We start from the raw sequence: 21926 nt of genomic DNA on the forward strand, positions 1-21926 counted from the left end.
AATTTATTTGGTCACCTGTTACGATAACTTCCTTAAGAGTCAGAGAGAGGAAGTAAGTTCACAAACCTGACTAAACGTAACGTAAATAACACTTTCAAACCTTATGATTACCTTGTCCATAAACATCTCTGCTTGAGTCATGTCAGATTGCTTTTCACTATAAGGCTGTTTTGTTCTTACTGAGAGACCCACAGGTGCAGAAACATCACATTGTGCTTTATAAACCAATACTTCACTGAGCATGAGTCAAAGGCAATTTAAAGGGTGAGATTTCTTAAAATTATTTGTGGCAGATCTGTATCTTAATTTTACATCAGTTGAAGGAGGAAATACAACTTCCGCATTAGCGTGTGCATACCTTCTCTTAGTAACCACTGGGACTCACATAAGCCCTCTAACAGTGACAGAGATGGCAGGTTGCGGAGGTCTCAAGATCCTGCTTCTCTGGGTGGGAATCGTCAATCATCTTACCAGGTGTAAGTAAGACTCTTCAGCATCAAAGTAATGGGCCTCTGTTGAATAAAGGGCTTCTTTTGTGAAGTCATGTCACTGTATCTGTGGCTCCTTTAAGATGTTAAAAATTAAGAAATATTTAATAAGGGAGTGATTGTTAACATTAAATAGGAAACATTTTTCTTCGACAATAAGAACATACACATACGCAGCCTTTTAGATCGAAACAGGCCGAGTGAAACAGTGTGTCTGCAATATGCTTTGTACTGTACTGTTTTATGATAAAAAGATATGTCTATATAAAGCAATGATTTACATATTTGTTTATCTCTTTGTAATTTCAGGTCAGTCCCCAGAAAGTGAGTGACAATAAACAATTCACATAATATATAAAGTGTAAAAAAAACCCAAACTTTTCTATAATCACGTCACTGGCTGTACAATAACTACACCTCAGCTTCTCGCTATATCCTGCTCTCTTTATTCTCATCTCTTCATGGCTGCAGCAGCGCCAAAGCCTGAAAATCTCATGAAATTCATTTGATTTTCAAACGGAACTTATATGCTTATGTACAATGAGTGACAGAAATTTATTTTCTCGCTTATCAAGTAGTTTTATTTACATGGGCCTCCATTTTAGTGACCTGTTTGACCATAGGTTTTACATCGATAAACAATTTCAAAGTAAACTACATACAGAGACAGTTTATTAACAGTTCATTTACACAAGATTTTGTCATATTTTTCTACAGTCCGTTTCTGGAGAAATGTTACTCCAAAGTGTTAATTAATTGTTCATATAGGAAAAAATCAGACAAAACCAATGGGAAAAGCACCAAGAAATGGTTTCTGCTTGCTACTGAGCTGCCTGAAGTGCCTGAAAAGATCAGACATCTAAACTGATGTTGTGATGACTCCTTTCCTAACCTCCTTCCATGTTGTTTGTTAAGTTATACTGTATCTCAGAGCTGTTGTGCTTCAGTTCAGATGCATTTCCATTCCAGCCCCATTTTGTTAAAAAAAACCTGCCCGAAATCGGTGGAGTCTGTAGAGGCTAAAGGAGAGGAGGTCGAGTTAGAAACGAACAGCAGTTCTGTGTCGAGTGTCGTCAGGATTTAGATGGGTCACATTTTTCAACGGCTTAGCATGACATGAGTACAACATTTATTCAATCACAGGAATAAGTTCAGTCTTGTTATGCAGAAAGTGAAATCTAATATGCCCTGATTGTGGCCACTCGACAAAAAGACAGGAAAATATGGAAAAGCTGTTTCTATCTTATCTACTGATTCCAGCGTCACAGAAACAAGCTGTGAGTTTATCCTGCAGTGAGAGATTTATCAGAATTTTTCATCAAAATAGTTAGTTTATATATTCATATGCAACATTTATTGTTTAGACATCAGTTTATATTTAGACTTAAATTTACTCAGTGAAGAAGCCTTTCAGGCAGCCTTGTTAGTGTTTTGTCATAGGAAGACAGCATTAAGACCAAAAAGATGACGTATCTGAACTCACAGCAACAACTGATGCTCAGCCCAATCCCAATCAAACTGTAGTCATACTGAACACATCCAGCTGAAAACCGTATTTCCTCCAAAGAATATAAACTTGCTCTTGCTAAATGCTACTACATTATATTTTATCAGAGAGTAACAAGAGGCAATGAGAACAGCAGCTTTGTGACAAGAGGAAGCAGGGTTTTTGTGGTCATCATCGTCAGAGGGGCAAAGCTGCATCTTTTAACTGCATAGAAACCAGCATTGTGATGCTGTGATAATTTTGTTTCCTTGAAATGCAGCCGTCTCATCCATCTCACCTCCACGCACCGTAACAAATTCCACTTTACCCTCAGAAACCAGTTTATCAGACGAATCCTCATCTCCACGCACTGTGACAGAAGAATCTGTCACGCCTTCAGTCACTTCCCTCACACCTCCACTCACCTCGCCAATCCCCATCTCAGACCCCTCGGTTCAGGCACTCAGTTCAGCTGACACATCTGGTAACGTGTTCATCCTAAGTTTGCAGTTTCATTTGACATTTGACATTGGACATTTATACTGCATTCAGCACAATATTATCCTGAAGTCGTACTGAGGCTTTATGTCAGGTAAGACTATTGGCAGTCAAGAATTTCTACTTAAAGGTGACCTCCAGCATGCTCTCCACCCTACAGCCACTCAGCCATCTCCTGCAAACACCTCAGGTTCACCCACAACCACTTCAACCAACCAGAAATCAGACTCTCAGTCAAACTCTTCTCAAAACCAGAACTCAACTCCAATCACCAACTCATCTATCAGCCAAGGTCGGAATTTTCTCGTTTGCAACCAAACCCCATTTGTTCTTGCATGGGACTGTGATGAGACTGTGTAATTATGTAGTGTAGACAACAGCTACCAACACGAGTGCTGCCAAGGCTCATACAAGTTCAAACATTTATGAAACACAGATGCTTGCTTCACTTCAAGTTGCTCTGCAAGAGAATTATAGACTCTTATAATTGTGTCATGAAATTTCATTGTTTCTAATCTCATTTCAATGTGTTCTCCAGCCACCACACAAGCCCCTCCACCTCCACAGTGTGAGTATCAGTATTCATTTTCTATTTGTAATAAACATCATCTCAACATACACTTGTTCTAATCCTATTAGTTTGTTCTTTCTGCTTTTTGTTGCAATGAATGCACTTTAAGATTTGATTCACACAGTGAGTGTGCAGAGTGTTTGGATTTCGTTTTGTTTCAGCTCAGGAGCACATCAAGTTAGCTCATATGTAAAATGCGTTTGTTATATTAAGCCTGATTCCATTTCCACGTTCCAGCTGCAGAGTCCGACTGAACACACCCAGCTGAATTCTCCCTCTTCTCTTCTGAATGTAAAGCTGCTCTTGCTAAATGCCACTATGTCCTGTTTTATCATCGCTTGTCCTGTTTCTTGGTTAAAACAAATGTGTAGTAGACAAAGAGGGTAACGAGTGGGACAGAGAACAGCAGCTTTGTGACAAGAGGAAGCAGGGTTTTTGTGGTCATCATCGTCAGAGGGACAAAGCTGCATCTTTTAACTGCATAGAAACCAGCATTGTGATGTTGTGATGATTTTGTTTTCTTGAAATGCAGCCGTCTCACCCGTCTCACCTCCACGCACCGCGACAAATTCCACTTTTCGCTCAGAAACCAGTTTATCAGACGAATCCTCATCTCCACGCACTGTGACAGAAGCTTCTGTCAAGCCTTCAGTCACTTCCCTCAAACCTCCACTCACCTCGCCAACCCCCACCTCAAACTCCTCGGTTCAGGCACTCAGTTCAGCTGCGAAATCTGGTAACGTGTTCACCCTAAGTTTGCAGTTTCATTGGACACATTTGCACTGCATTCAGCACAATATTATCCTGAAGTCGTACTGAGGCTTTATGTCAGGTAAGACTATTGGCAGTCAAGTATTTTTACTTGAAGGTGAGCTCCAGCATGCTCTCCACCCTACAGCCAATCAATCATCTCCTGCAAACACCTCAGACTCACCCACAACCACTTCAACCAAGCAGACACCAGACTCTCAGTCAAAATCTTCTCAAAACCAGAACTCACCTCCAATCACCAACTCATCTACCAGCCAAGGTTGGAATTTTCTCATTTGCAACCAAACCCCATTTGTTCTTGCATGGGACTGTGATGAGACTGTGTAATTATGTAGTGTAGACAACAGCTACCAACACGAGTGCTGCCAAGGCTTATACAAGTTCAAACATTTATGAAACACAGATGCTTGCTTCACTTCAAGAATTACAGACTTTTATAATTGTGTCATGATATTTCGTTGTTTCTAATCTCATTTCAATGTGTTCTCCAGCCACCACACAAGCCCCTCCACCTCCACAGTGTGAGTATCAGTATTTATTTTGAATTTGTAATAAACATCATCTCAACATACACTTGTTCTAATTCTATTAGTTTGTTCTTTCTGCTTTTTGTTGCAATGAATGCACTTTAAGATTTGATTCACACAGTGAGTGTGCAGAGTGTTTGGATTTCGTTTTGTTTCAGCTCAGGAGCACATCAAACATCTACTTGAAGACTGAGATTTTTAAAATGTCATTTTGTGGTTTACATGAACTGAAAATTCATTTCTGTTGATTTTGTGTGCAGGTGATTACACTGTAACACCCGTCAAGTTTGGCTTCCAGATTGACATCACAAGCTCTACCAATGGTACCTACACCATAAACATTGAGGAGGAAGGCCTAACTTGGAAAAAGTACCATGAGCATCAGCACTCCAATCAAAGCTCATCACTTAAAATCCAGCACCTGAAGCCGTGTACTGAATATAAACTCGGTGTGACACTTATTGATAATAACGGCGACGAAACATCATGTAACCATGCTGGAAATAAAACTAAAACAATTGACATGAGTGAGTAAAATTGATTCATACTGTTCAGTTGCATATTTACTTTGTTTAATTTCAGAAATGACACAGAGGGACGTTTGTGTATCATTTGTCAATTTCAGGTCAAAGTGACATTGAAGAAGTTGAGAGATGCTCCCCTGGATATGTTTGTTACCGCAGTGATTGGAACATCATGTCCTCATTATCAGCATCAAATAATAATCCAGCTAAGTCATGCATGAACGACAAGAAAACGTTGTGCATCGAACTTAAAAACAATGACTTTTGCTCAGATCTGACAGTCAACTTCGCTTCAGGAAACTGTCCTTCCTTTAGCCTCACCAAAAGCATCCGTCTTGGTATGTGCTGGAGAGTCTCCTGAATTTTGGACTGCATGTGGTGTAGACATGACTTCATCATGTTTAACGTATGTGCTGTTTTCTTTCTTCAACAGATTTCTTAAATCCAAGAATACCAACATTTCAAAATAAACTTCCTGTGAAAATAAAAGTGGATTTACCTCCAAACTGTAATGTCACAGATGATTACACATGTGTGGGTAAGTGGAAAGTCTAAAAGTAAATAGACTGTCAAACATTATGATTGGATTTATGTGGAAACAAGTAAAGGCAGCTTGCACCATTAGATGTTCACATTCTGATAAGACAGAACAGAATTGACAATGAAAATCACTTTTACTTTAAACTCCCCAGAAATGAATTGTACTTTTTTGGTATAAGATGAAATCGATTTATTGATTTGTGCATTCAGTTCTGAATAAGAGACTTTCTTTATTGTTATGAATGTGAATTTATTCATATGCAAAAAGGGAAGAAAAAGCTGTCAGGCAGTGAGGTTCAAACACCAGCTGTTGGAGAAATGTTGTCGTCCTTGTGTGTCCTCAGAATCTGGAAATCCCAACAAGTCCAAGACCCCATCGGAGCTGGAGCCCTTCACAGACTACAGATGTGTCGGCCACATTAAGGACAACGTCACCGTGATAAACACAACTGCTTTTAACGTGAAGATTGACTGTGGTATGTTGATATTCACTTTAGTGCAATGAACTGAAGAACAATAAGCTTCTGTCATAGCTATGGATAAATGAACAACAGCAGGTTTACACATTTCTGATGTGTTCTAACAGATGTTACGGTAACCTCTGTGACGAAAAGTGTCACCAATACAAGCGCTGATTGGAGTTGGACCACCAAGAGCAACAACTGTCCTCAAATCATTCAGGACATTTCTTACAGCTGTAGTTGTGACCCCAAAAGTGTTGGAACTGACCACAAAAGTCTTGGACGTAAGTAACATTATTAAGATGAGCTAATTGTTTAGATAAAATTTATTTACACAAACTCACTTTTGGAAGCTTTTGAAAATCCTTTTACTGGTCATTTAACCTAAATAGTTGAGTTGCTGAGTGACAGTAGGTGTAAATAAGCTGCAGTCTTGCAGCTGCATGACCTGAAATACGCTACAGAATTGATTGATTAACTGATCGATTGATTCCTTTGTGTCATTTTTCTTACCATTTCATAGGTAACATAACCAACAAAAATTCTGCTGTTTTATGTTTCACTTTGTTGCCTTGTTATTCAGTCAAACACTAGAGATGAACTTGGCCTTCATTTTGATCTCAACTCATGAAGCTGCTGCTTCGACAAAATCTGTCCTCAAACAGACAGACAGACAGACAGACAGACAGACAGATAAATGCTTGAAATGAAAATCACCCCAGTGGTGGGTCCCACTACAATAGGGGTCTCACTTTGGCATAAGCTCACACACACATATACACACACACACAGACTGACAAGGTGAAAACAATACCAGCCACACTGTCACAGCTGGTAACAACAAACTAATTCATATAACTACGTTACAGGTCCAGTTGTAAAACATTCAACAGGAGGAAAATGTATTATTTCTGGACTGACACCATACACCAATTACACCTGTAAAGTCCAACCCACCTACAACAGGAACGACGTTAAGACACCTTCTAAAACTCAACTTGAAACTAAGGCTGGAAGTAAGTGTCAACAAATTCATCTTATTGAGCAGATTGGGGTCAACACACGTGTAATAGAAGCAAATAATTCAAACTGTCTGAAGTATTTTCTTATTCTGGCAGTGTAAGAAAATATTATCTGAGACACTTTGTGTGTTCAAACGTTTTCAGTGAACCGGGACAAAACTGAAATCATGTGATGTACTACTGAATTACTAAATTAACATCTGAATTTTGAATATCAACACAACATAGACAATAAATAATTATTGAAGCTAATTACGGTAAATATGTTTATCAGTGCAATTTATTATATTCATTATCAGAATACAAAAGATGAACTTTATTTGATATTTTATCCGATGTGTCTTTTTAACAAATGATGTTAAACGGTGATATGAGACAGTTTATCATTTCCTGATCTGATCAATACACATTATGCAGGCCTACAGTAGAAGAACGTCACACATTATAATGTACCTCCAATCATTAGGTTTTGTTTTCACTGTAGTGTTGAGTTTTAGAAAAACTCTAAACTGTAATCGAGAAATTTTCTTTAAAACACGTTTTTAAAAATGTATGATTATGTAACAAATAAGAACACAATAATGAATGAATAATCAATCAATTCTGTGATCTTTTTATACCTTTTTTTACCTCAAGATGGATCATTGTGAGGTCAAATTTCATTATCTTTCTTTGCTGCACCCAGTTTGTATTTGTGTTGCTACTCACAACCAGCACAACCAACAGAGCAACACTAATCAGTGATAAAACTTTTGTTATGGGAAAATCAGACATCACTTTGACTGTGTGTTAGCATACAGTGTTGCACCTAAAGGAAAATGTCTTGTTTTTCTTCTCTCTCTTACAGTACCAGACAAACCTCGTAATGTGGCGCTGACCGTTCTAGACCATAATGTCATTAAAGTAACCTGTCACAATGAACTTTTTCATGGACCCAGAGAGGAATACATTGCAAGACTTCATTATGATAGTGACCCTGAGAACGAGATACAAAAAACGAGGCCAAAGGGAAAATGTGACTTTGAATTCAGAGATCTAAGTTACTTAACAGCCTACAAAGTGAAGGTTTGTATCATCCTAATTTTTTTCTGTCACTGTATTATTCCAACTTTATTCCTCATACTGCCTCAGTCACTATGATTCCTCATGAACCGATTTTCTGTCTTTCCAGGTGACTACTTACAATGGAGAATTAGAGAGTGAGCCTGTCACAGAAGGTGTTTCCACTCAATGTATGTGCAGTTCTAATCAATGCTACAAATTTTCTCACTATGTACCTTTTACATAAACACCACCATATTGCTATTCTCCTGTTATAACCGTCATTTTACAGACAATAGCAAAGCTCTCATCGGTGTAATGGCCTTCATCTTAATCAGCATCATCATCACCCTGGCTGTTTGTCTAATGTGCAGAAAGTCTCGAAGGTAAAGGTCACTTTGCATCTGATCTTCAGCTTCACTTTGTTTCTGGTTTGTTTCAAATAACTAAATAAGATAAATCAGATAAATAAATAATTAATACACTGTACAGCATGGACATAATATGATGATGAGTTGTCTTTTCTGACTCCTCTGGCACTTTTCATAAGCAATGTATTGTGCGTACATGTCAGAATTATGTCAATTAAATCCAATTGGCAGACAGTAGACCCATCATTAGGCCCACTTCTTGAATTCAGAAACTATTTTCTCCACAGTGATGTGACTGAAGATGTGATGCTTGAAACCGCAAGTGAGTAACTTTCCTGTTTCCTCCTCTACAATTGTCTTTGAACAGTTCAACACAGCAGTCACAATCAGCAGCTACAACCCACTACCGATGTATCTGCTGATCAGTTACCACATTATGTGTTGTCAGTTAGGACCATACTACCAGAGTATTGCTCTAAAAACACACAAGAATTACATGTAGTTTTCATACTTTTAAAATGTTTGTGCTCTAACAAATATTCTGTTGCAGTACTGACTTTTTGTTTGTTGTTGTAGCTTACATGAACGTACCGACTCGTGGATGACGTCAAAAGGAATCTTGCTGATGAAGAAAGGCCGGCAAACCAAATCATCTTTTGAATTTGTGCTTTGTTATTTTTGTTCCAGGAGGAGCCCGCAGATGTGTGTTTATGAAGTGTTTACATTTCATATTTGTATGACCTATCATAACCTATCATAGGAAAAGAAAATGGAGTATTATTAAACTGGCCTCTGCTGGATCTCAAATACATATAAATGACTTACCACTTAGCTTGAAACTGTGAGCATTACATTCAATTTTCCGAAAAAAGAAAAATGTATACATCTACATTTACCTTCTGTACATCTTAAACTGGGTTAAACATGCAGCTTTTTCAGGCACTTGACAATCTAACAAGTGGGGGCAAGATTTAACACAATGGAGAAATAATCAGAATAATAAGCATTCTACCAAGAAACAACACAGACAGGAAAGATAAGATCATCATATTTTCTTCAGGAAGCTTCTAATCACTGGAAAATACTGTATCTTACAAGACTTTCTGCAAAAGACAACTGGCAAAAAATCTTGGAAAATTTGATTCAGTCTGAGTTATGTTATGTTTGATGTTATATGAATATACTTACCATTAAGTTATTGTCAACTGTTAGCTGTCCATCAATGAAAATCAGTGTAAATTCACACTTCTTGTTTTCAAAAGCTTGTTTTGAATAGTTTCACATCATTACCTGAAAAGCTCCAAGCACTCACTGTACCGTCCAAAAGAAATTTAAAAGCTTTATTGCATGTAGTTAGCATATAAGGCATTGGTGGAAAGGATCTTTAATTTGACATGAAATGTTCAGAAAACAACCAAACTACCAAAACAATAAATATTCATTCCAATTGCTGACTTTGTGGAAAAGCCCTGGACTCTTCATTAACAGCTTGACAACACAGGAGAGCACTGTCACATGTTAGAGAAAGACAAAAAACACAACAAACCCCTGCCAAGAAATGGCCGTAATCTAAAAAGTGACTTAGCACTGTGTGTTATAAACGCCCCCTAGTGAGGAGTAAAAAGAGTCAAGTAAAAAATATAAAGTGGATCTCCACTTCAATGCATAAACAGAAAACAAAATCTCTACTGCACTGATGTAATTCAAGGCAATGCAGCCTGAGCATACACTGCATGTTGCATGTTCTTAACTAACAAGGTGACACATGAAAGCAAGACTTATGCATTTTGTTTTAAATTTGCTTTTACATTAAAAAAAAAATCACACTGCAATGTTGACTGACATCACATGGAAGAGTAACAGCCATAAACGTCTCTTCTTTTCTTTTCTGGACTCTTTTCTATATGACTGATGATGGGGCTTTAAGGTTGTGAAAGAGCATTAATGTGAATTTATCTTGTGAGCCAATACATACGACTAAGCATTTTTGGAATTTTGCTGTTGAAATATTACCAATTTCTTTTGGAGGTTCTTTATGGGATGTAAACTAAATTTATAAAACGGAAAAACATGAGAAACATGGGTGTAGACGTACAGTAATTTGAATGAAAAGTTAACATTTGATAATGTTGAAATAGAATTTAGAAGACAATGAAATAAAACCTTTACTCATTATATCTTTCAAGTGGCATCACTGTCACTATGTAAACCAGTGGCGGTCAGTGCTGGTCGTTTGTGACCCACTGGTGTAAACCTATTCACTATAAAAAAAAAATAATAATAAAATTACACATATACACACATGAACCACTGTTTGCTTCCTCCAAAAGAATAAAGGGTCACTAAAACCCGACAGTATACTATACAGTAGGGACGTCATCGCTATGTACAGTAAAACAACATGAGTCCCATTGGTGCTCGTTTTTTCTTTTCAGTACTTTGATTCAGTTTTCATAAATGGGTACCTTTATATATATATTTAATTTACTGCACTCTCTCTGTATCTGTGACTTTTCTCTTTGGTATCTTAACTGAGGACGTAAGCTAGGTAGTTACACTGTGATTTACTCATAATGTGGACGGCTACACAAGGCAAGGATCTGCTATATCCCTTCCACATATTTGTTACTTACTAAGAATATTTCTTACTAAGAATACGACACTGCAAACTCACACAGCAACATGAACAATCACAACAGTTTTGTCCACACAGACAACCTTTCTGGTGGGTCAAATGCATCCACTGGACTATGACAACAACTAGGTGTTTTGACTTTGACTTTTTTTTTTTTTTTCATGTCTTCCTTGTGATTTTAAAGGCCATTAAAAAAAATCTCACAATATATGATAGCAGTATAACTTGCTTAAGCTGAACCAAGGAAGAGGAAATGTTTTTGGTGTCAGTGACTAAGGTAAACAGCACACATAAAACTGCTTTTGTTACAGCTTCTACAACTCCTTCAAGGCTGTCAAAAAAGAGACATTCTGAATTTTTCAAAGACAATACATAGGTGTCAGAATGACTTACATTCAAAGTATTGTGGAGACATTTGCCCATGTTCTCCCCCAAGCACATCTCTAGTCTACCCTCAAAACGATCCTCCCTTTTCGCTTTCCTAACACATTCATTATACATGATCACCCTGCCAGCCTTCCAGTACCAGGGTAAAAAAGTGCAACACAACAACACTTCAACCACCAATAACACTCTGTTATGTCTCTCAGTTTTGCTGCGATCGAGTGAAAATCTCTTCACTCTGGTTTTCCCTCTGTTCTCAAAGGCTACAAGGTCATTTTAATGATGTACTGACTAATTGTTTAAAGAATAGGCAACAGGTAACACTTAAACCTGCAGTGAGGAAGTTTTGTCTCCTCCTTCTGGCAATGAGAGTAATGAAATTTTAAAACTCTGGTATGCTGAGAAATACAGAGAGATTTTATCTGGCGGTGAGGGGCTTTATCAGCATTGCGTGAACTTGTTTATCAAGAACTTGAATGTTCATTTATATGTAAAGTCCTGCACTAAAGATTTAATGTTACCGTTTTTTTTAATAATAATGTTGGTTATGATTTTCCAGTATATATGCTTTAAACATCTGCTCATAACAGCTGCTGAAGAACAGCTTTACTAAACCACATGAAAAGACAGAGGACATGCATTTCGAAGCCATATAAACACATCTCTGAGTTACAACACGCTGATTTTCAGTGCTGTAATATTGTTAAAGTCTAAGGAATGGGAGGTCCATCTGACAGAAAAGTATAATCTCTTTAATCTTTATCCAAGGCCAGACAGGTTTGGGCGTAAGTCATCGCCATCACCCCGAAAATCCAAATCTGTTACATGTACTACTTATCACAAGGAGATAAACTCTGGGGTTAGTTATTGTATAAAAGCTGATAGATTTGGACGAGTCCAGCATGAAGAGCAAGGAGAGAAGTGGGGAGGACTTCTGCAAGCGATAGTGTGTGCGTAACTCTGGGCTTAGCAGCCCTGTGTCATGTTCTGCATGTGTTTGGCAATGTCGTACACGTAGGTGATATCCGGCCTCTTCTCCGGGTCAGGATTGATGCACATATCTACCAAGTTCCTCAGCTGGTGAAAGGGACAGGGGGTGGGGGGTGGGAGCGGGGGGGGATTTGTTGGGAGGTAAACAGAGAAATAATACAGTCAATGATACTGTAGTGAGAACGAGTAGTGGATTTCTAAAAGAGCAGCTCCAGAAATGAACAAACCTCTGCTAACAAAAGGCAGCTTGCTGTTTAATGAGCTCTCTCCATAATAACAATAACAAGGTAATCAAGCTGAGACAAAGATGCAAGGCTGGGTTAGTGCGCTAATCGCTTACTGGTCTGCTGAATCTACATTTACCTGAGCCCTCCACCCCACACATACACTCACACACGCCGGCATGCACACCCTGCTGCCACTCCATTGCCATCCGGAGACAGCACTTACACTTGAAGCCAAGCGAAGCGGCTGATTGGAGCAGATAGATAGACAGGCTCGCAGGCGGAACAGCCACTGCCATCATTAAAAAAAAAAAAAAAGAAGGGAGAATAAAAGATGGAGAGGAAAGAGAAAAAAAAATAACATCTACGCAAGGTCGCTATGGTAACCGTCTGCCGGCTTCCTGGCCGCTGTTGCGTGGCACCAGCAGCTTGGACGAGTTCTCGTCAGCCGCTGTGTTTGTATGTGTGTGTGTTCATGTGTGTGTGTGCATGTGAGTGAGAGAGAAAGTGAGGGAAAGATGCAAATTCAGACAGTCTGAGAATTAGTCCCACAGAATGGAGATGGAGCGGGGAAGAGAAGAGATGCAGATATGTAAAATATTCATGCACGTCTTTGCATGGCGAGTGGGGTGGGAGAGTGGTGATGGTGGTGGGGTGTCAGGTGGAAGGAGGGAGGGAGTAGGAGTTAGTGAAGGGAGGCGTGGGGGGAAGCATAGACGGAGATGGTTAAATGACACAACAAAGATGAGCAGCTGACAGTTTTCTGCCGATCCTTCAGGAGCATTGTTTACATCCAGACAGCCGCTGCAGGCACCCCCCTCATCTCCATCTCTCCATCGCCCTGTCTCTCGCTCTATCATTCCCTCTCTCTTTCGCTTTGTCTCCCTTTCTCCTGGAAGGGGGTGACATGTGGAGCAACGTAGAAGCTCAGTGTAGTGTGTGTGTGTGTGTGTGTGTGTGTGTGTGTGTGGAGGCGGAGCTCTTGTAGCAAAATATACACTTCCTCCAGCACACAAAAACACACACACTTAGACATTACAGAGGCTTAAGACACCTTGCAATTAGCCTTTATCAACCTAATGAAGTAAATACCACAGGATAACAAAAGCTTCTTACTCAGGATTTACTCTTTGACTCCAGAGACATGAATAAGGACATATAGCTACTTAAAATTAGCCACCATGGACTGACAGTAGAGTGGAAGGAATAGAGATTAAAAACTCTATAGATTAAGCTTTTTACGTATTAAGGGCCATGCTGAGCAGTATGTTTCCATGTTTTAGTGCCATATGTACATAACATGTATGCTTTCCATTTATGCTGACATACATTAACAACAACTGCATTTCTGAAACACAACAGCACAAAGGTTAGCTGTACTGTAAAGCATGTGTTAATTAAAGCTGATTTGGATGATTGCTTAACCATCATTTAATTTTAGAAAATGTAAACGTTTATTTGTTTCAAGCAATGAAATGTGAGAGTTATGCTGTTTTTCTCAGATTTATGTAATTGCAAATTAAACGTCTTTGGATGTTGTGTTGTTAAATAGAGAAAAAATATTTGAAAACTTCATCACAGACTGTAGAAGCCCCTACTAGAAACTGGGCATTTTTCATTTTCTGACTTTTAACAGACTAAAAAACTTCTCAATCAAGCAACACGTATCGAGTATATTAATCAATAACCAAAATAAATAAATTTGCTTCATCCCCAAGTAGTATAGGGGCTGAGACACACACAAACACTGGAATGCTCCTTTAAATAGACCACACACTTTTAACTATGAAGCAACCAAGACTTTCTATTAAGCAAAAGCAATAACTGACAAATCTTCAGTGCATCCATAACAAAGCACAGTGTCATTGCCTAATGGATCTCAAACCTGCAGCGTATGTGCGTGCGTGCCTCTGCGCTTTTGCACGTGTGTACATTTGACTTAATACATTAAAGAGAAAAAGACAGGAATCTTTGGGGGAAATAATGCCACCCACTAAAAGACAGCATGCAAACACAAAGCCATGCACATTCATACACGCGTAACAAGCAATCAGCAATAAGGCGATCTTTAACCGCAGCCCGACTACATTACATTTCTGTGCACGGGTACGTCTATGCAGAATTACAGCAGATGATTTAGCATTTAGTTAGGGAAACATGACACCCCAGCCCATTTAGTTTCACCCCACTTTGTAGCATGGCCAGATGCTTTTGATATGTGCATTTAATTTTCAAACGGTTAAAATCATAGCTGGTCTTTTGATCACGGAGCAAAATCATACTGTACTGTAGCTCAGACAGTTGGGTGGATTTCACTTACATATAAAACATTTACTTTAATAGTCAACACAAGTCAAAATCACTGAACTGGCACAGAGAAAGAGAAACTGGCCAAAACTGCCTAACACAGTAGTGCGCTTAAAAGATATGAAAGATTTTCTTTTAAGTTTCAGCGAGTTCAGGAGTCAAGACTACCGGGAGTCCTTTTAAAACACTGAATAGGTCCACACCTACTTACCATAGAAATAAAAGGCAGCCGATACAGTACTTACCTCCTCTGAATAGTGATCTGAGGGAAGAGGGGGGTAGTCACACTGTTCTATCTTCTTACAAAGAGAGTAAAGGTTCATCTTATCCCCATAGAACGGACTCTGTAGGGCTGCCATCTGAAATATAGGGATATGAGGAAACAGAGAGAAGAAATGTAGAGGGGAAAGAGGGAGATGACAAGAAGAAAGGATGTGAGAAGACAAAGTAAAAACTTGAAACAGTCATGATTTCAACATGAGCCACACAGAACACACTGTACAGTGTGTTAAATAAACCTTTACAGTTTACCGACTGAGGCACATCGATTAGTTACATTAAATACACTGACAGATGAAGTGAACAGCATCGATCACCTAGTTATAATGATCTGCGGGGGAAAACTTGGGTCTTGGCATACATGTGGACGCCAATCTGACACACGCCACCTACCACCTAACACTGCTGCATACCACCCACCCCACCCCAACCCCAAAATCCCTAAAAATGTGATGGAGCATCCACAGTATATGCTGGAAGATGTCTGATCCACAGAGGCCCCACCTCAGACACCCTCAGGGGTCTCGTGTCCACACCTTGACGAGTCTGAACTGTTTTGGCAGGACGAGGGGGACCTATAGAATATTGGGCAGGTGGTTTAACGTTGTGGATGTATATATCGGTGTATATGACTTATTGATTAAAGAAGTGAGTGCATGGGTGTGAGACACAACAGAGCCAGACAACGAGTCGATACGTCTAAAGTTCTGCGTAAATATGGTACATACTTGCTTCTGTTTTTTCAGTTTGTTTGTTTATTTTATTTTATTGTAGTGGCATGAGCAGTGGTCTAAGATTCAAGCGAACCAAAACTGAAAAATCCATGAAAGCTTCCCCGAGCTTATGTGTTTTCCTCTAGTTTGCTGGCACTTTCTGCTGCACTGCTTCGAAAACTTAGTGATGAGAATGAGAGGCAATATAAAGTTGAGAGGAAGAGCAGAATGCGAGGAGAGGGGAGCGGGCATTTGAGAGGAGAGAATTTTTCAGTTTGCTGGAGCAGCGAGAAAATTGTATCCTCTAGAAAACAAATGCAAGCAAGCAGAGTGGAAGAGAGGCAGATGGGAATGGTGAAGAAGAGTGGAAAGGATAAGGAATCCTAAGAATAGAAAATACAGCCAGGCTGAGTGACTGACTTACTTTTTATAAACGCGCATGTGCAAGGTGAAACCTGCAACAGATTTCAAAATGAACACTATGTTGGGTTTATGTGTGGGGCCAAATTGCGTGAATAATGATAAATAAACATAATAAGCTGTCAGAGATGTTAGAACTTGTTGACTTGGCTTTCATTTATCAACACAGTAAGAGGTGAGTTGTAGTAAGTGCATATTTAAGTGTCTTGTGTGAGACATTTCTTACTTTATATGTGATCTTTATAAACACTTTTAAACCTTGGACGTGTTAACTGATGGCTGAAAAATGGTGATAAGTTGGAACGAGTATGCATTGCTATAAAAGGACAAGATAAAACAAAAAAACAAGAAAACATCATCAGTTTATCATGGCTCACAGATTGAATAGTATTTATGTGACAGTCTGAATGGATTTGTTCCACACAGAATACAGCAGGTTAGTGTCAGCGGACCACCTTTCACAATATCAGACACAACAGACGCAAAAACTATTTGTGGAAATAGGACCATAAAGTAAATAAAGGCAGAATAACAGAAGTTGTTTTATAGTTACAATAGGAACGGACTATCCTGTGCCACAGTCCACATGAACATTTTTACAGCTACCACGTCCACCACCAGGTCATCTCTGACCAATCCATAAATTGACCAATTGTGGCAGCTCTACCATAAAGTCACACAAACTAACACTATTAAAAAACAAAAAACAAACCAAAACCAATTTCAATTTCAAAACAATTTGAAATTACCTCACTTTTCTGCATGCAGCTTAACATGTAACCCTATGACACTGCCCAGAAAATGCCAAACCCATCACCAACATCTAAGCGGCTTCTTCATTTCAGTCTTCACTGAAAAATGTGTCAAACACTGAACCTGGCGCAGAGACCGAAAAGTTTGTGTTCCCCATCAGACAGATTTTGACAGAGCCTCTGTCACAGCTTCCAGTGGGAAGTCAAGACAACAGCAGCAAAATCTCAGTGGGCCATCTCTCCTCTGGACATCATTTACCATCACGCATTCATCTGCACCTTCAATCAAACACTCACATGAAGATGGTGTATTGCCACAAAAACACACACAAACACAAAGCAAAGAGGATCTCCCGCTCTCTGTCCCTCCCTGGACACCTTCCTCCCTCCGCTCCGACGACTACTGAGACTGGCACAGCAGGCGACTGACAGTGATGAGATGTGTGAGGAAATGTGCATCCCTGTGTGCGTCAGCAATAATGCTCTAACATTAGTAACAAAGGCGCATATCTGTAAGCTGTAATCTGTAAGATTTCACATTTGATCCTTCAGCGATTATGAGACAAAAACAGACACAGACAGAGGGACAAATCCACATACAGGAACGGGGCATCCTTGAAAATGCAAACTCAAGAGTTAGCACAGATGGCATCTCCAGGGGGATGCCGCTGCAGTGTTTCACAGCCAACTTCAGGCAAAGCAGTCAAGCCATACTCCCTCATATCACCGAGTGCTATCAAAGACACACAAATTTCGCAAATGCAATAAAAAATTATTTTGTTATGTAAAAATGCTCATTCCTCTAAGCATGGTCTGCTTCCATATAGATCTGTTATACACTGAAGTAGAGCTAATAATTCTATTACTGGAAAAAGAAAAAACATAAACAACAAACTTCAAGTTAAAGTGATCACAAATGCAACAGACCATCCGTTTGTCATTGAAAACGTAATAAACAGTATTTAATACATACAGTATTTCCCCGCTGCTTCAGTTTGTAGAGTTAAAATGACACCCGTACTGACTACATCATTATATTGTAAAAGACACTAATACAAATGTTGCCTAAGAAGTGAGATCACATTCAAAATATCAGTCAATACCACTATTTTTTAAACTACATGTTATGTTACATTTGTCTAAATTGCCATCAATTGAAAGTCGGTCAGCAGTCAATTTGTAATTTGCTGCAGCTTAAAAAAAAAACAACACATCATCAGTCCAGTAGAGTCAGAAAACATTTGAGACATTTATGGCAAAGCTCAACAGACATCTTGCACTTTCATCGCAAAAACCAAATCACTTTCCAACCAGCAAATTGAGAGCTCTCAAAATGCAAAAAACCTAAAGCGCAGTGCCATGCGGACTCAGCTGGCTTGTTTTCTGAGGGGTATGAGTTGATCTGGAGTTTTCCCATGTCTGCACAAAAAATGCTGACTACTGGCAGTAAAAGTTTACTTCAGTGATTTGGAAAGGTCTCTGTGGGAAAACACTGTAATTGTTTCCTAACAAATACATGTACACCCTTTAGTATTGTATGAAAGGTAGTATGGACATGTGTGGGCTTCCCAAAAAGAATAAATTTCTCAGCAAGCGAAAGGGGGGAAAAAAGCGAGCGAGACAGAAAAAGAAAATCAGCCAGCTACAGACACCAGGAGGCAAAGGGTTAAACAAGACCCCATCGTATTTTCATGCATCTTCTGCTTTTGACAGATGAAAAATGTCAACTGTCCTGTTTGTATTTGGGAGTTTTTGCACTATTCATCTGCTTCATTAGTGCCTGCTGCTCCTAGCCCCTGACAGCTGCCGGCCCCCTGCTCTCAGCACACACACACATATGCACACACACACCGACACACACACTTACTCCTTTTTTCAGACTGTGTCGTCGCAATGGGTTAGATGATTGACTCACTCTCTGACCTCTGAGGCCTTGGTGCGTGAGTATGAAACTGTGTGTGTGTGTGTGTGTGTGTGTGTATGGTTCATTGATATTCGAGAGACATACAATACACACGCATGCCTGCTGTCTGTCTAAGGGGTGTGAGCTGCTGGTGGCAGAACACACACACACACACACACACACACACTTCCTCCTTTGTTCCTCGGTTCTTCTTCAGCTGGCCAGACTGTGCTCTCCCCAGCCCAGGCATGTAAAGCCAGCATCCCTGTCCGTGTAAAAGGTCTGGATGGGGCCTTCCAGCTTAATTAACACTGATCCCACTCTCTCTCTCTCTCTCTCTCTCTCTCTCTCTCCAGCTTCTCTCCCTGTACGCCAATTAAAAAGAGCTGCGAGAGACTCCCGTCTTCTCCCTCCAACTCCCCCCCTCCTTTACCCCTGGGGCCAGTACAGCCTGGGACAGAAGGGCTTCTCACAAGTTCTCACTTACTCATTTATAAACATACATACAATTACAGGCGGATGCTACATCAAAATAAACACCTAAATGTTAACACACACATGCAAAACAGATGCAGATTTTGCATATATTCTCCCTCGCTCTCTCTCTCTCTCTCTCTCTCTCTCTATCACACACACACACACACACACACACACACACACACACACAGTACAAGTGAAGAAAGCATGACTTTTTTTATGTGCTCACTGGTCCTTCATGTGGTTTTATGATGATATATTAATCAAGGCAATAAGTCACAGTGTAGGGACAGTCATTAAAAATATACCTTCACCCAGTGGAGTCATCACCGCTCTACTTCAACAAAGAGAAGAAGGAAAGAAGAAAGATAAGAAGATGATGAATGAACAGATGAATTAAAAATGCCAGATCCTGTGGGTTGAACTTTTGAGGAAAACTGATAGAAGATGTGTTCTTATGTTCCCATCTCACTGAAGCTAAATTAAATGATGATATTTGAATTGTGGAATTTACAGGAATAGCTTAGCATTTTTGGATACGTGCTTATTTACTTTCTTGCTGAGAGTTAGAGAAGGTCAACACCACTCTTATGCCTGTCTATTAAATATGAAGCAATAGCCAACAGCCTGGTAGCTTAGTTTTGCACAAAAACTGGAAACTGGACAAAACTGACCTGATTCTGTCCAGAAGTAACAACATCCACCTACCAGCACCTCTAAAACTCACAAATGAACATGTAAGATGTTGCTTGTTCAATCTGTACAATAAACGTGTGAAAAAATGACAATTTGTGGTTTCATAGGGACTTTTTTTTGTTTCGTATTTAATGAAAAAATATGAGACTGGTCTTCTCGTCTAACTCTCAGTGAAAAAGTGAGCAAGCGCACTTCCCAAAACGTCACTCTACCTTTTGAAACAGTAGACCATAATGATTTCAAAAGAAGTGCCGTGTGCAGTGGGCTCATAAAGCTCATAAACCCGAATTAAGGGTTCGAAATGCTATTTAGGTTTGGTGAAATTAGGTAGGGAAGGAAGGCAAAAGACAGGTTATAGATGACACACAAATGGGTTATGTAATTTGCTAGATTTGGCACAGCGTAATGCTGACACTGGTAAGAGGATGGGTGTATGTTAACAACACATCAAAAACTACACACACTCTCTCAAAGCAGCAGGCTTTGTTTGAAAAAAAAAACAAAAAAACAAACAAACAACAAAAAAACTTTCCCTACCATTTTCTAAAACGTATAGAGGGTTAGCCACAGGGCTAACTCATCACATGCAAACGCCAGCTGCTGAGAAACCAGCATTTTTGGGCCTCATAAAACCAACAGCAAAACAAGAAGGGAGGGAGAGGACTAAGGCAGGAGGCATGAACACAGTCAGAGGTATGGATGGCTGAGCTCCTACAGGAAGGAGACACATTCCAGTAAAGCTTTTCAAGATATTCTCCCCCTCTGCTAGCCTTTATACAAAACACAGCAACCGCAAAACATCCGTACAAGCTGAAGACCTACAGTGTGTGTAAAAAGCATCTCGTTTACACAGAACACACTTAGCAGGACGGAGAAGGTTACTAATGCCAAATATGAGGTGGTTCTGACCAAGAGCAGCAAGAGAGAGCGGTAGGAGACCACAATATCATTGACTGGCGTGTGACCAAACCCCATCTTTACCCTTCCAGTCACTCTGGGAGACAACCACAGCAACTGCAACATCCCTGTTTAGCACAGCATAGGGGGTTCGGGTGAGGGGCACAGGGCAGGGTCAGGTGATGTAATGAGGGTGGACATGAGGAGAAAGGGATCAAACAGAATAGGAGATAAAGATAGACGCAGAAACAATGACCAGGTATTGACGGACGGACCCTTCGGACCCTATCCCAACCCCCAGGGCGCAAGAAAGAGAAAGGCAGGCTCTCTCAAATGGAGCTGTTTCACACATAAGGCACCAGGATCCCTGGGATACACACACACACAAAATAAACATACACCAGCACCATCCTACTGTATGTTCAGAGTGAAATCAATGAGTACCAAAGGGATCAGGCGTGGACTTCTGTGTGAATTCCTTATGCCTGAAGGTTAAGTGAGGAAAAGGGGAGGCACACAGAGGGGAACACAGCAGAGGGGAGGAGAACAGTGCAAAGAGGACTGGAGGAGAGAGGTTTTTGGTTTTTTGTTTTTTTCTTCACAGAGAAGGAGGTAAGTTTCCTGACGCTGAAAGCACTGTGGAGCCCCTCTTACCGCGAAAACTGGAAAGCAAGGGCCTGCTCTTCAAACAGAATATGCATTGCATGGTGAGCACTGCTCTGGTAACAATAAGGTTGTAAAATCCTTAACTCCACAGGCTCCTTGCGTGGCTCACCTTGGCCTGATGGCTGGAGTTCTTTCTCTGCTCTTGTACCTACGGTACTCTGTCTCTGAATGAACACCCCCCATCTTTCTTTTCTCTCCAACGATCTATAACCCTGCTCTCGCTATTTGTTATTTTCTCCTTTTACTTCTTCCCCTCTGCTCTCTCTCTAACCTTCTCTTTCTT

At 39.9% G+C, this 21926-nt stretch overlaps 2 protein-coding genes across 9 annotated transcripts in view; one reads left to right on the plus strand and one right to left on the minus strand.

Moving 5' to 3' along the window:
* The first annotated feature begins 364 nt into the window (after window positions 1–364).
* On the plus strand, window positions 365–9094 carry LOC124060338 (receptor-type tyrosine-protein phosphatase C-like). Of its 8 annotated transcripts, XM_046391185.1 has the most exons (18): window positions 395–476; window positions 798–812; window positions 2309–2458; window positions 2633–2764; window positions 3011–3040; window positions 3942–4073; window positions 4306–4335; window positions 4602–4868; window positions 4967–5203; window positions 5299–5403; window positions 5750–5881; window positions 5992–6150; window positions 6736–6882; window positions 7736–7953; window positions 8060–8120; window positions 8222–8315; window positions 8588–8622; window positions 8877–9094. In XM_046391185.1, exons 1-18 carry the CDS (start codon window positions 410–412, stop codon window positions 8903–8905), a joined length of 2040 nt encoding a protein of 679 aa, XP_046247141.1. In that variant the 5' UTR covers window positions 395–409; the 3' UTR covers window positions 8906–9094. The 8 variants fall into 8 exon arrangements, with proteins under 8 accessions (XP_046247143.1, XP_046247141.1, XP_046247142.1 ...); XM_046391187.1 differs by lacking the exon at window positions 2309–2458 and having other exon boundaries at window positions 365–476; XM_046391186.1 differs by lacking the exon at window positions 3942–4073.
* A 532-nt stretch (window positions 9095–9626) lies between these two features.
* Window positions 9627–21926, minus strand: part of nek7 (NIMA-related kinase 7) — a 58562-nt gene continuing 46262 nt past the window's right edge. Inside the window, exons 9-10 of the mRNA XM_046391197.1 lie at window positions 15086–15199; window positions 9627–12396 (exon numbers count right to left, since the gene is read on the minus strand). Coding sequence (XP_046247153.1) covers window positions 12286–12396; window positions 15086–15199 — 225 coding nt within the window. The 3' untranslated portion in view covers window positions 9627–12285. The remainder of the gene's footprint in view (window positions 12397–15085; window positions 15200–21926) is intronic.

The sequence above is a fragment of the Scatophagus argus genome, chromosome 6 (assembly GCF_020382885.2).
Source record: "Scatophagus argus isolate fScaArg1 chromosome 6, fScaArg1.pri, whole genome shotgun sequence".
In the NCBI taxonomy this organism is placed as follows: Eukaryota; Metazoa; Chordata; class Actinopteri; family Scatophagidae; genus Scatophagus; species Scatophagus argus.